General features: G+C 59.7%; 2 protein-coding genes across 4 annotated transcripts in view; one reads left to right on the forward strand and one right to left on the reverse strand.

Annotated features, from left to right (window-relative positions):
* Positions 1-4,031, reverse strand: part of CLUAP1 (clusterin associated protein 1) — a 59,254-nt gene extending 55,223 nt beyond the window's left edge. Inside the window, exons 1-3 of one of the 3 annotated variants that reach the window (XM_021411718.1) lie at positions 3,929-4,031; positions 3,571-3,682; positions 1,080-1,164 (exon numbers count right to left, since the gene is read on the reverse strand). In XM_021411718.1, coding sequence (XP_021267393.1) covers positions 1,080-1,164; positions 3,571-3,682; positions 3,929-3,950 — 219 coding nt within the window. In that variant the 5' untranslated portion in view covers positions 3,951-4,031. Of the gene's footprint in view, positions 1-1,079; positions 1,165-1,538; positions 1,597-3,570; positions 3,683-3,928 lie in introns of those variants that run through there. The other 2 variants (XM_021411719.1, XM_021411720.1) reach the window with 2 other exon arrangements.
* On the forward strand, positions 9,423-13,873 carry LOC110405728 (glucagon receptor-like). Its single transcript, XM_021411322.1, has 14 exons — positions 9,423-9,492; positions 9,782-9,914; positions 9,987-10,083; positions 10,222-10,329; positions 10,518-10,639; positions 10,719-10,825; positions 10,917-11,073; positions 11,540-11,699; positions 11,837-11,897; positions 11,975-12,044; positions 12,153-12,241; positions 12,370-12,508; positions 12,746-12,787; positions 12,939-13,873. Exons 2-14 carry the CDS (start codon positions 9,846-9,848, stop codon positions 13,008-13,010), a joined length of 1,293 nt encoding a protein of 430 aa, XP_021266997.1. The 5' UTR covers positions 9,423-9,492; positions 9,782-9,845; the 3' UTR covers positions 13,011-13,873.

Consider the following 14,081-nt stretch of genomic DNA (forward strand, 5'->3'; position numbering starts at 1 on the left):
TGTTGTTAAAGACAGGAATTCCAATTGCAGCTCCATTCAGCCTCAAGAAAGGGAAAAAACCCAACATCTAGCAAAAAGAAAAAAAAAATGTATTTCACTCAAAGACAATTGAGGAAAAAAGAGGCAAAAACCACATACAACTACATCTATTTTCCAGATTGACATAATGGCACTGCTTATTCAAGTCGGTAACCTCATGTCTGGAAAGCCTGAGCTTGAGCCATCTATTTTATAACAACTCTAAGCGGTGGTAGAAGATTCGCTCTGAGAGAAAATATGCCTCAATCTAATAAGTGAGAGGGCACATACAACAGAATGCTAAAATATGATTCAATATCATAATGAAAACATCCAGAGTTTATAACTACTCACGCATACAATTGAATCTGGCATCCAAAGTTGTCAGTAAATAACCAAGAACCTCTTCTGAATCCATTTCAAGGGCACTACATCTTTTACTCTTACCTTTCCCCTCCCCCCTCAGTATAAAGAGATAAAGGTTAATACTGTTTTAGCATTAGATGTTTAGTTCCCAATTTCATAAAGCCAGATGCAACCATACAAGATCTCAGTAAGAACACACCCTGCTCTGTGCAAGCTTATGGCAGCTATTACAACAGGATCCCACATCATGAGCAAGGCCTGGTTTTGGAGCCATGCAAACATAAACCTAGAAAAGCACCAAGCCCCAAAGAGCCTATGAATCAAGGAAGAATATTTCTACTTGACCTACTCCTACGACTTAAATGAAACTACTTGCAGGATTAGGGATGTATTTGTATCGCTTATATCACTGCAATAGCTGAAGCTTTAATATTAGTTCTAAAATAAAGTTCCCTCTCCCTTCCTTTTCATTCTCTTACTATTTTTTATTTTTAATCCTGAGCAGAATACTCCAGTTAATTTCATAACCTGAATATTACTTTGGAGAGAAAACAACGCTGACTGCAATGGGACACACGCCACAAGAATACAGCACACACTCAGCCACCCATCACAAGGAAACTGTAAGGGATTAAGAGCAAAATCATTCAAGCTAACATGGAAAAAGTATTTCAGTGTGAAATAAGCAAACGTACCATGAACTGAGCTACAGCCTTAATGAAGAAAACCCGGTCCTGCTCCGTCTCAACATCAGGAGGAATGTCAGACTGAGGTTCATACCTGAGGAAACACGTGTGGATTTGGATGAGAAACAGACGTGCAGCGTTAAGGAGACTGGTTCCCTTGAGAGAACAAGTCAGAAAGAAATGAAAAAAACCAACACATTTGAGACTGGAAAACACCACTTCAGCTCCCACTGCAGCTAGGGTTGTCTACGCCCCACAGTGCTACAGGGGGGGCTGGGCCCAAAATGCAAAAGCTCTAAAGCCTGAGATGTTTCTCCAGAAGGAACTGGTACTTTGGGGCTATAACACTATAAAATGATGGAAAGTACAGCAATAATAGCAGGGTGGCAACATCTTTAGCTACAACAAATGAGGACAAGCCCAGATATAGCAGCCACAGACACAAAAACAAAGAAAATACCTACTTACCCTTACAAGACCTCAGATAGGCAGGGATCTCCATTGAAATCCCCTCACCTCCCCTGCCAACCCTTACATGAGGCCTGGGAAGGGGTAAATCCTGGCTCCACCCCTTCCAATCACTGAGGTGCATTGCATGCACCTGAGCTCCCCTGGGCTGGCCCTGCCTTCCCACCAGGTGCTCCATCACTGCTTCAAGCCACGGCTTAGCATTTCCACTACAGGGACATTAAGACATATTTTCAATCAGGGTTTTGCAAAGGAGCAAAATGGAGCTGGCAATATCAAGTCTATGAAACACTTAAAAAATAATTTCCTGCTGAAATCACAAGCTGCTCACATAAACCTAACTCAACCCGATCACATGTGGCTTCATAATTCAAAACCACCAGGTTAGCATTTCCAGCTTTCAGCTAAGTTCAAACACCGTGTGCTAGCTTGCTATTGCTGGCAGTAACAAAACCAGCCATGTTACCAGACGCGTTTCCAGCCTCTCAAAATACTCAGGAATTAAATCCGCGCCCTCAGACATCCTTTCAAAAATATTGCTTTCAAACCTAAATGAAACACGAAGAAAACAAAACAGACTGAAAGTTCGTGAACTGCTTTTAAAAAAACATGAGTGAAATGCAGAAACTTCTAGAAGTCACCAGCCTGCAGGATCCAGGGAAGAAAAAAAGTAAATTCCTGGGATCTTCTAAAAGCCTTTGAGATTTCCAACATTCAGACAGGCAAAAAAAACCCAATCTTCTCTTTCAAATCACATTTGCAATTAAGAGCAAGGCACGAGCAAAGTATCCTCTCTGCTTTCAAGTGGAATCGAATGGCTTCTCGAGTAGAAAAGCTGTCTGTCACTGCGTGAGCCTGACCCTGAACAGAGAAGGATGCTGGCATTCAGTTGTGGTTCGGTCTGAAATGAAATCACATCCCTCCTGGGCACAGGGCTGCCAGTAACGTTACTACACAGAAGTTTAAGCTTTTTAAGCATGTGCATTCATTAGAATAATACCATTTTAAAAAGCAGTAGCTTTAATTTCTTTCAATTGTCTTGTGGTGGTGCTGTTACATACCAGGAGGGAACTCTTAAACACGAGGTGAAGGCATGACATGAGGTAATGCGGACCCTCTGTGTAACAGCCCTGTTTTAAAGAATATGTAGGTAACTCAATTCCAGCACTTTTGAGTCATTTACAAGTATTCCCCTATTTTATTTTATTACCATTGTGACAACATTCAGGAAACACATCCATTATGTTTAGTTTCCCAGCTGTTGTATTAATTACAAACTCAGGCCTAAGAAACAGCAATTAGACAAACAGATGCCTGTCATGTTTTCCACGGTAATATTCTATGTTAGGAGCTGCCTAGGTTATTTTTTCATTTATGTGAGGGAAGGAAGATAATTTGATTAGGAAGCCAAGTTCCACAAATATTTAAAGTCTGCCCGTGGGTGAGGTGGCTGTAGAACTACAGCAGGACAGTAGGTGAGCACTATAGATATGTGTGCAGCTATTTTTGAAACAGCACAAATGCTGGACAAGGCCAAGGCGAAACAACGGCAACTGTAACAGGACAGAAACTAACTGGGCCTCGAGGAGCTGCCACTGCGTATTGCCCTGGCTGGGAGCAGGGTCCCTTCAGTATCTAAAGGGGGTGGTAAGGAGGAAGAGTCTTTGGCAGGGGCTGCTGTGACAGGGCAAGGGGAAATGGTTTTAAACTAAAAGAGGGGAGATTTAGATTGGATATAAGGAAGAAGCTGGTTACAATAAGGGCACAGGCTGACCAGAGAGGCGGTGGTGCCCCATCCCCGCAGATCCCCGAGCTCAGGCTGGGTGGGCCCTGAGCTCTGATGGAGCTGGGGGGGTCCCTGCTCACACCAGGGGGGGGGACCAGGCGGAATTTAAGGGTCCCCCTGCACCCAGTGATTGCACGCAGGCTGGACGGCGGCGAGGTACGAGCAGTACATGGCACGGGGACGCAGCGCCCTGCCGCACAGCCAGCACTCGGCACAGCACAGCCAAGGCCCGGCAGCGTCACCCACCTCCTCACCAGCCACAGCAGCAGCTCGGCCACCAGAGCGAAGTTCGGCGCGTGGAAGTTCTCCATGGAGACCAGCCGGGGGTAGCCCAGCGCCCTCAGCATCTCGGTGAGGTCTGAAAGAAAGCGGGGAGCGGGGCTCAGGCGCGCCGACACCAGCCGGCCCTTGAGGACGGACCGCAGAAAGCAACGGGGCCGTTTCGCGATAAAACGCGCTCAGCAGAGCGACGCGGGGACTCTGAAAGAGCCCCTCCGTCAAACGCATCACGCAAGCTAACCACGACGCGGCACCGGGGCAGCGTCACGGTGGTACCGGGCCCCGAACCGCCCCTGGGTCCCCGCAGCCGCCCCGCGGGACTCACTCCGCACATCGCGGTACGACATCGCGCGGCCCCCACACGCCAGGCCGCGCCGCACGTCGCTATGGCAACGCGCTACGGCGCGGCGGAGGGGCCAAACTTAGTCGGAAAGCGAAAGGGGCCGTGCGCTGCGGGGATCGTCCCGGCGTCACCGGGCTGCTCTGCGGTTTGGAGAAGCAGCCCTCCGTTTTCCAGCTCCAAGCACGCGAGATGTGAGATCCAAAGCCATAAAGGAAATGAAATCAGTGATAAGTGTGCCGCTCACCTCAGCTCTTCCCTTCGTATTCCAGTACGAATACCAGGCTGCACAAATGTGCCATTGAAGCGGGTGCAGCTTTGGAGCTCCCACCGAGGAGCAAACCACAGCCGTGAAGCTGTGCCCGTACCCCAGCACGTACACCCACCTCCGCGGCCACGGCTCCCCGCCACACGGCCCAGCTCACGCTTTAATTTGAGGCTTTCCCTCCTTCACCGCTCCAAAAGCTGGGCTTTTTGTCGGAAAAGGAAGGAAGACCTAGCATTTTGGCAGGAGTTTCCGCAGCAGTGGGTGAGCTATCGGACGGCACTGCAGGGTTCGGAGGTGGTAATACCTTCCCTGCACACCTGCGGTGACTGGGCTCCCTCCAAACCTCTGCTGTCATTTCATGTCATCTCGTTTCATTAGGGCTGCAGGAACAGCTGCTGCTGGGGCCTGGCAGGGGTGCAGAGGAAGCCAGGAGGGGCGGTGGATGCTGCCCGAGTGCTCTGTGGGCACATAGACTGGTGCCCGGGGAAGGTGGTGGCTCCAGGGCTCTGCCAGCGCCTCTCAGCCCTTCTCCCTGGCTCCACATCGCTCCCCCCTGGCTTCTGAGCATCCATCAATCAGCGCTTTCACCAAGAAACCATCGACCTCAGCAGCTGAACATCACTGATCCAGGACCCGTGCCACCCGCTCCCGTTCGCCTGCTGCCAGCGTTCAGCAGTGTGCTTTTAAGTAGCACCACGCAGCCCGGTGCCCCGCTGCCAGCTCCTCATGTAGTGGCATGGTTTGCCGTGCAGACCGTGCCCTGGGAGCGCCTTGGTTTGTGCAGCAAGGAGGGAGATGTCTGCAGCCAACGAGGGGATGGATAGGGGAGGTGACAACCCAAAATTGCCGCACGCATCTACCTGCTTGTTCCTGGAGTCCAAAGAGAGAAAGAACAGTTTGGTCACATCTACCCAAGCAGGATCCCCGTGCAGCAAGAGTGCTTTCTACTGCTTTGCCCAATGGTTGTCATTTTAGAACCAGAGAGATCTCACCGCTTGCCTGCACCTTTCCTCACTGTGTTTGCCAGGCACCGTGTGCCCCAAGCAGCACCCCTGCTCTCACACTGGCCCTCCAGCAGCCAGCGTCTCCCTTTTTGGTTTTCTGTTTTCATTTTTAGGGTTCTGTTGTTCCTTGCGGAGGCTGTTTTTTGGCAACGCTTGGCATCAAAGCTGCTCTCACATCTCTAGCCAAATCCTCACATCCCCACATGGCAGCACCTGGCAGATTGTCCTAAAGCGTTTTTTTCCGTAACACTTTGTGGAGAGCTGCTGCTTCACACTGTTCCCATCACATGCAGCCCGAAGGAGCAGCTGTCATCCCTGTGCCAGATAATTGCAGCGGGGATTTCTGGTGCTCTAAGATCCCAAGTGAACTGTGCTCAGCAGCACGCAGGCCATGCGGGGCAGCTTGGGGACGCTCTGGGGATGCTTTGGGTGCACCCTGGGGACACTTTGGGGGGCAGAAGCACAGGAACAGGCTCTGTGGCCACAGAGCCCTCCTGGGCAGGCTGAGCTATGGCAGCAGGAGAACCGTGCCCATGCTGTGTGCAGGAGGCTCCTCTGTGCCCCAGCTTCATCCAAAACCCCACCCTGCCTCGAAACTCACTTTTCTTAAGCTGGAAAAGGTCTATTCTTTTAATTTATTTTGTATGGAGAGGAAGAAAAGTCTTGGGGTGCAGCTCCTGTCTCCAGAAGAGAGAATGGGACTTCTAAGGAGCAATTCTGAGCACAGGAGGATGGGGGACAGCTGGGGAGGGAGCCACAGTGCAGAGGGATCCCGGGGATGCGGAGCTCTGCCTCCGGGGAAGGGAAGCATCCAGGAACATCACGCTCTCGGTAATTACTTTGCACGGCAGCTCCCTGCCTGTGCTGTGCTGGCATGAAGGGATCCGGGAGAACAGAGCGCGGTGCCGGGCCGAGCAGCAGCCCATGTATCAAGCAGAAGGGGTAATAAATCAACCGCCTGCTTGATCACTCAGCAGATAAGCGAGAGAGGCTACTCAGGGTGAAAAACATCTCCAAGCAAAGAGACTTCCAGATCTATCTCGGGCTTTGTCTGACAGATCGGGAGAGGAGGCAGTGGGCTCTCGGCGATAGGCAGGGAGCAACGCGGTGATATGCCCACCCTGCAGCAGCTCCCTTCAAAGCTGAGTGACAGCAGCCCTGCCTGAAGCCAGCTGTAAGCGCTCATCTGCCCCGCGTCCACCTCATCTTGGGGTGCCCAGTTTAAGGCGGCTTGGCACAGATGCATTTATAGGCAACGTGGGGCTGAGAGCCCAGGTCATCGTTATTGCCAGGGGAAGGGATCCTTGATCATGTTTTGCTCGTGAAAAGTTACGGTCTTTTCAGCAAAGCCAACATTTTGGCTGCTGACCTCCACGGAAGGGTGGTGGTGGAAAGCCCCACACAGCAGCAATTCCAGCACTGGGAACTGGAGGGGATGCAGCTCGGCTTGAGTTAGGCTTGTAGGGTCCTTGCAAACCTTTTATTTTTGCAAAGCCCTTCCAGGTTTACTGGGGGGATATGTACAGGGACTGGAGGCTGCAGTGCTTCCACTTCTGCTCCCGTGTCACTGCTGGAGATGCCCCCAGTGCCCGCAGTGGGGCTGAGTCCCTTGGGGCAGCAGCAAACCTCAAATTTTGGGCAATTTTTTGCATTTGGGTGAGGAGCAACGGGATCCTGCAGGCTGCCCAGCCCCCAGATTTTGGGGAGCAACATGTGGCAGATGTGTGTGTTGCATTTATCCCACCTGCAGCTGCTCCCTGCCGGCCGGGAGGACAGCAGTGGATAAGTTGAGATCCGCTTAAATAGGTGGGAAGGCAGAAGTCCCACCCAGCCTCCGAATGGGCAGGAGCAAAATGAGAGCTGCAGCCTCTCGTCCCTGAATTACGGATGCTGGGGGTAGAGCGGCCGCACCGTGGAATATGGATGCAGCGCTGCCTGCTGAGCCCTTACATATGGAAGAGGGCAGGCCGTGCCCTTCGGCAGAGGACGGGTACAAAGAGTCCAGCTCCGGGGCAGGATGTGAATATAGATGATTTTCACAGAAGTTCTCGATCTTATCGCTCAGCCTTCCTGCCTGAACGTGGCGAGAAGCTCGGCGGAAGCGAGGGGGACTCGGGCAGCTCCGGACACAGAGCTGCGGCCCGGGCTGTGCTGCGAGCTGCTTGGAGTGAGTGCCAAGTCCAGCAGCGACCCTGTGAGCTCAGCATGGATCCGTCAGCATGGGCAGAGGGGTGGGAGCTTGGCAGTGGCCTTCCCTGCAGCGTCCCGATGTCCCCAGGGGCACGGCTCCGTCCCATGCACGTGTGTCCCTTGGGATGCAGGGACGTGCTCAGGAAAGCATCTCTCCCTGCCCTCCGACGTCCTCTGTCCACCAGCATCTCGCAAAACTGCTGTTTAGTGGGAATAAACGCCGGCTCTCTGCAAAACCCACAGATCCACGCAAAATCCATAACGATCCCACCAGCGGGAAGGGCTGCAGCGGTGCACGGTTGATACCGTCTTATTGTAACAAAGACAAGCCAGCATCGAAGGGCATGAAAGGCTGATTCTCCCCCGCCCTTTGCAGGAACACCCCGAGGCAGCACCTCCCTGGGGGCACGGGGCAGCGACCCAGCGTTTCCCAGCGGGCAATGAGGATGTGGCTGTGTGCCAGAGTCACCCCACCATCTGCTGATAGCGAAATACTTTGCTTTTTAAGCATCCAAAGCCCATCCAGAGCTTAGGGCAGGAAGCCCCACGGCCGTGCACAGCCCCACGCTGCTGCATTCCTGTCCCCAGTGAGGCTCCGGCGCCCTTTTCTGAGAAGTTCACTGAATAATTGCAAATCGGGACGAGTTGATTAGCATTGCTGTTCTGCGAATTGCTGCGCTCTGAGGTGCAACACGGCTGCTGCTCTCGGGCTGTGCCCCCGCTCAGTGCTCAGCTCCCCCCGGCCTCCGTGGGGCCGCCCACTGTGGGACGTGGGGCACAGACGTGAAGCGCCCACTCGTCCCCGAGCGGGGACAGGGACCCGGCCGTCCTGGAACGGTGTGGGGAGATGGAGCTGGCGCAACTCCAGCCACTCTCAGCGCTGCCCCACGGTCAGGATCCGGCCCCGCCGAGCCGCAGTCGCTATGGAGACCCTGCCCGAGCGCATCAATATGGAGAGGCACGGCGCGTTCCTCGTGTCCCTGCTCCGTCGGCTCCGAAAGCCGAGCTGCGCCCGGCCCTGCGGCTGGGGAGCGCGGAGAGCCCCGGCAGCGGCCTCACGGCCGCAGGGCGTCAGCAGCCAGCGGCCCTCCTGCTCCCGGGGGACCCTGCGGGAGCGCTCTGGGCCGCCGAGCATCCGTGTGTGCAAGGCTGCTCCGGGCGGAAGAGCACCTCTGGCCCAGCGACCGCTGCCCGCAGACACACACGCTCCTTCGCATCGCCCCGTGGGATGGGCAGGATCCCGTGGTAGCGTGGCGGCCGGCACCGGGCCGTGCCCTGTGCCACGCGCTCAGCGATGCTCGTGCAGTGAAACCCCGCGGGATCCACCTCCCGCCTCCACCCCGCACAGCGCCCACAGGACCCAGGGCCGCCCCTACCCTCGCGGGGCTCTGGGCTGGGGAAGGCATCCCGAGGGCGCGGGTCCCCCCAGCAGCGTTCCTAGCGAGCGGGTTCCGTTCTGCTCACAAGGAACCAGACCTCAGCCCGCGCTCGTTTCGCTCGAGCAGCGGATGCGACTGCTAATTGCTCTGAGCTGCTTCCTCCGCGCCGAGCCCACCGGGCCGGTAAACATCGCATCCTTCCCGCAATCAGTGTATTTTCGGGCGGGTTTAGGGACGCCCCGTGCCACCTGCTTGTCCCACGCCTTGTCCCCGCGCCGCCTGCCGACGGATCCCCACTGTGGGCTGTGCCCCCCGGTGCCCCCCGGCACCGCTCCAGCGCTGTCCCACTGCCGCCCGCTCCCTGTGCCTGTGGGCGGGGTGACCCCAGCAGCACCCCGCTAAGGGACAGCCACCGCGGTGGGCTCCATGTCTCTACCTGGGCTGTACCCACGGGGGTCCGCACCCCTCACCTTCCCGTCACCGCCGCTCCAAGGGCTCAGGGGACCCCTTCTTGTCCCCGTGCGTGCCCCCTCCCCCCGGGGCCGCGCTCTCGGCGGGGCGGCCCTGAGTGAGCCCCGGGAGGCGGTGCCGCCCCCGCCCCCCCCCGTCGAGGCTCGGCGCCGGTGGGAGGCGGCGGGGCCGCATTCGCCGCCCGTTCGCTGCCGCGTTCACGTCGCTGAGCCCCGGGCTGCGGAGCCGCCGCGCACGGTAAAGGAGCGGGGGACGGCGGGGAGACCCGTGCTGCGAGGGGGGGTGCGGAGCGATGGGAACCCCCCGGGGGTACTGGGAGCAGGGGTAGGGCGGCTGCGGGGAGGCTCGTCCAGGGGGACGCGGAGAGACGGAGAGCTCCTGGGGGGAGGGCTCCGGACCCCCGTGCCTCGGCCCCGCCGCCGAGCCCCCGGGGCATCCGGGCTGCGTGGAGCGGAGCGGAGCGGTGCGGTTCGGTGCGGTGCGGTGCGGTTCGGTGGTGGCTCCCCGAGGTGTCGGGGTCCGGCAGGGACACGGCCCGGGGCTGCGTCGGGACCAACCCCGCAGAGCAGCGCGCCGGACCCGGCACGGCCATGAGGGACGGCCCGGGCCCCCGGTACCTCGCGCACCTCGCGTGGATGTGGCTCTTCGCCGCCGTGCCGGTAAGGGGCGGCCGTGGGGGGGCGGGGAGGGGGTGCCCGGGGGCGTCCCCTCTGAGCCGCTCCGCGCTGCAGCGCGGCGGGGCCAAGGTGCTGGAGCGAACCTTCGAGGAGTGGATGCGGTACCGGGACGAGTGCCTGCGGAGGATGGCGAGCGAGCCCTACCCCGCAGGTACGGGGGGCGGCGGGGCTGCGCCGGGTGACAGCGACGCAGCCCGAGGGCGCCGGGTGGGGTCTGTGAGCCCCGCGTTGGGCAGCGGGGGGCTGAGCCGCCGGCATCCGACTGTCGGCTGCTCCCCATCGACCCAAGGGCTCTTCTGCAACCGCACGTTTGACATGTACGCCTGCTGGCCCGATGGCAGCCCCGGCACCGCCGTCAACGTCTCCTGCCCCTTCTACCTGCCCTGGTTTGAGAAAGGTGACGCACAGCTGGAGGCTGTGGGGCCCGGGGCTGAGCGCGGTGGGTCGGGGGCTCGGGGTGAGCGGGCACAGGGAGGGCAGCGGGCGCAGAGCACCGCTGTGTGCCCACCGCTTTGTGGGGAGCGGGGCTGCCGGCCGGGCCCGGTGCCGGCCCCCCGAGGAACGCACCGCGCTTTGTGCCCGCAGTGAAGCACGGGCTGGTGAGCCGGCGGTGCGGTGCCGACGGGCAGTGGGTGACGGTGAACGGCAGCCAGCCCTGGCGGGACTACTCGCAGTGCGAGGAGGAGCTGGAGGACGGCGCGGAGGAGGTGGGAGCCCGGGCGGGGTGTGGGCACCCCGGGGTGCGTGGCGGGCGGCGGGTGCTGACGGCACGGGGCTCGCCTGCAGGAGGGTGCCCGCAGGCTGATGGTGAGCTTCAAAGTGCTGTACACCGTGGGCTACGCGCTGTCACTCCTCACCCTCGTCTCCGCTCTGCTCGTCCTCACCGTCTTCAGGTAGGAGCGGGGCTGCGGGCACGCCGTGCCCCGGGCGCAGCAAGGGCCGAGGGGTGCCCCCGCCGCCCCCCGACCCCACGGCTCTCTGCAGGAAGCTGCACTGCACCAGGAACTACATCCACGCCAACCTCTTCGCCTCCTTCGGGCTGCGGGCCACCTCGGTGATGGTGAAGGACGCGCTGCTGGAGAGGCGCTGGGGCGCGGAGGTGCTGCAGGTGGCCGACTGGCAGGCGCTGCTCAGCCACGAGGTCAGGGCATGGGGGGGCATGGGGCTGGGGGTGTGTGGGGCTGGGTGCCGGTGCCCGTGTGGGTGGGTGAGCTCTGGGGCTGTGCACCCGGCGGACGGGCTGTTGGTGTGCCCACGCACTCCATGAGCAAGTTGCCAGGACACCCGTGCACCTCATAGGCAAACTTTGGTGCACTGCTTCCCCGCTGTGGCTGAGCTCTTGGTGCACCCATTCATCCTGTGAGCGAGCTCCTGGGGCACGTGCGCACCTCACCGGGGAACCCTTGGTGCACCCATGCACCCCGTGGCTGAGCTCTTGGTGCATCCATGCGGGCAAGCACTTGGGGCACCATGCACCCTGTGGGTGAGCTCCCGATGCATCAGCGCACCCCGTGGCTGAGCTCTTGGCGCTTCCTTGCGTGCGGTGGGTGAGCTCTTGGGGCACCCCACGGACAAGCCCCCAGCCCCACTCCGTCTCTCTCTGGCAGGCGGCGCTGGGCTGCCGTGTGGCGCAGGTGCTGATGCAGTACTGCATCCTGGCCAACCACTACTGGTTCCTGGTGGAGGCCGTCTACCTCTACAAGCTGCTGATCGGCGCCGTCTTCTCCGAGAAGAACTACTACCGGCTCTACCTGTACCTGGGCTGGGGTAGGAGCCACCCGGGCGCGCGGTGGCACGGGACCGTTCCTGCGCCCCACTGCTGCCCCACAGCATCCCCATCCCGGGGCCGGTTTCTCAGCTCAGGCGGGTGCTTGGTTTTACAGGGTGTGCTGTGTGACTTGCAGGGACCCCCGTGGTGTTCGTGGTGCCCTGGATGGCCGCCAAGTACCTGAAGGAGAACGCAGAGTGAGTGGCCGCGTGCGGGGCCCCATCCTGCTCCCCGGCCCCGTGCAACCGTGCCGCTCTCTGTATCTCCCGGGCAGGTGCTGGGCGCTGAACGAGAACATGGCTTACTGGTGGATCATCCGCATCCCCATCCTGCTCGCCTCCATGGTAGGGGACCCCAGGGACAGCGCTGGGGGCGGGGGCAGCCCCGGGCTGGGGTTGGGGTGAAGGGAAGGATGGCCTCGCTCCACGGCTGCCCCGCACTGTCCGCCCCAGATCAACCTGCTGATCTTCATGCGGATCCTCAAGGTGATCCTGGCCAAGCTGCGCGCCAACCAGAAGGGCTACGCCGACTACAAGCTGCGGTGAGTGGGGGCAGCGGGGCAGCCCGTGCTGGTTCCTCCGTCCTGTGCCTCATTGCATGAGCACCCCGAGCTTCAGCAAGGGCTGCTCCCTGCTGGCGGCCGTGCCACGTGCCCTTGCCCTCTGTCAGGCTGGCCAAAGCCACGCTGACGCTCATCCCCCTCTTCGGGATCCACGAAGTCGTCTTCATCTTCGCCACCGATGAGCAAACCACGGGCATCCTGCGCTACATCAAGGTCTTCTTCACGCTCTTCCTCAACTCCTTCCAGGTGAGGAGGGGGCACGACCCGTCCCCGTCCCGGCCCATAGGGTGAGAATTAGGGGCCTCTCTCCCTGCGCTCTGCCCCTATGATGGCCCAACCTGGGGACAAGGACAGCCCCCTCTGCCCCAACCCGTGTGGGCAGTTGGCATGCCTGCACTGGGGACACTCTCTGGGATGGTACTGAAGGCTGCGGTGACACAAAGCCCCCAGCCCGGGGGACTCACGGCCGTGCTCTGTCTGCAGGGTTTCCTGGTGGCCGTGCTGTACTGCTTCGCCAACAAGGAGGTACGTGGCACTGCTGGGAGGAGGCACGTGGCACTGGTTTCGGGCCGGGGCTGCGGCATGGAGTAGCTTTAACCTTGGCTCATTGGGGTGGGCGCTCTGCTCGTGCTGGGGAGGGCACTGCCATGGAAAAGCTGTCGGTGTCTTGCCCCAGGTGAAGTCGGAGATGAAGAAGAAGTGGCAGCTGTGGAAGCTCGACCACCCCGCGCTCTGCTGCACGCGGTGAGAGCGGCACCGCAGGGCTCTGCTCCGGGTGCTGGAGGCTCTGACCCCAACGCCCACAGTGGGGGAGCAGCCACCGCCAGCCCCACACGCGTGTGCAGAGCAGCGAGGGGCCGGGCCCACCGCCCGCTGCCCCCAGCCCCAGCTGTGAGCTGGCACCTACCTCTGCCGGCACCTGGGCAGGAGCCCAGCCGTCCCATCCTGAGCTGTGCCAGCACCGCGCCGGCATCGCTGCGCTCCTGCTCTCCTTTCCTACCCCGGGGCCATCTTGCCACCATCGCGAGAGCTCTGCGAGGCGTCGTGCATCGAGGTGCTGCAGCAGCTGCTCGCCGCCTTCGCCCCAGCGCGCTGCACGGAGCAACCCCCCCGCCCTCTTTGCTCCCCTCCAGCTGCCGGCTCCCCTCCCCAGCACTGCCCCGTGCCCTGACGCCGCTCAGCGTCCCACCTGCAGCTGCTTTGCTGCAGTAGGAGCCCCCCCCCCCAGCTCTGGCCGTGGTGCCCCGATAACCGAGCACAGCAGCAGGTGCCCCCCCTGCCCCCCCAGCTCCTCGCTGTTTCCTTCAGTAGCAGAGCAGCCGTGCAGCCCAGGCTGCGGTTCCCATCGCGCGGTGCTTGGCCTGGCGGAAAAGGCCGCTCCAGCAGCAGGGAGGAGGCAGCTCTCACCCTCCACTCCATGCAGGTGGATAAAGGCTGTTCTCGCCCACCCAGCCCCTGCCTTATGTCCGAGCTCCTCTGGGTGGAGGAGGCTGCTCCGGGCTCTGTGGCGGAGCTGGAGGTTTGCCGGACAGATGTAACCCCCCCCCCCCCGGGAGACCACTTTGCACACTGACTCTTTTCAGATGTAAATAAACGTTTATTTTTCAGCGAGCAGAGCATGCCACGTGTATGCTCTGAAGGAGGGGAAGGGCTCTCGGGCACTGAGATAAGAGCAAGTGGGGGCCCTTACACAGGCAGCTGCATTTATGTATACACACTCCCGGCTCCAGGGCAATAAACAGGGATGGAGCACAGGGGCACTCGGTACCCGTGCTCACGATAGCACTGTGTTCCTCTCCCTAGGGTTACGTTACAGGTT

This window comes from Numida meleagris, chromosome 13, assembly GCF_002078875.1.
Source record: "Numida meleagris isolate 19003 breed g44 Domestic line chromosome 13, NumMel1.0, whole genome shotgun sequence".
NCBI lineage: Eukaryota > Metazoa > Chordata > Aves > Galliformes > Numididae > Numida > Numida meleagris.

Excerpts from the sequence above, each read along its gene's own strand:
- LOC110405728 (XM_021411322.1), top strand. The coding sequence starts at position 9,846 with ATGAGGGACGGCCCGGGCCCCCGGTACCTCGCGCACCTCGCGTGGATG. Across the intron at positions 10,826-10,916 it reads CTCGTCCTCACCGTCTTCAG|GAAGCTGCACTGCACCAGGA; the intron begins GTAGGAGCGGGG and ends GGCTCTCTGCAG. Across the intron at positions 12,788-12,938 it reads ACTGCTTCGCCAACAAGGAG|GTGAAGTCGGAGATGAAGAA; the intron begins GTACGTGGCACT and ends GTCTTGCCCCAG.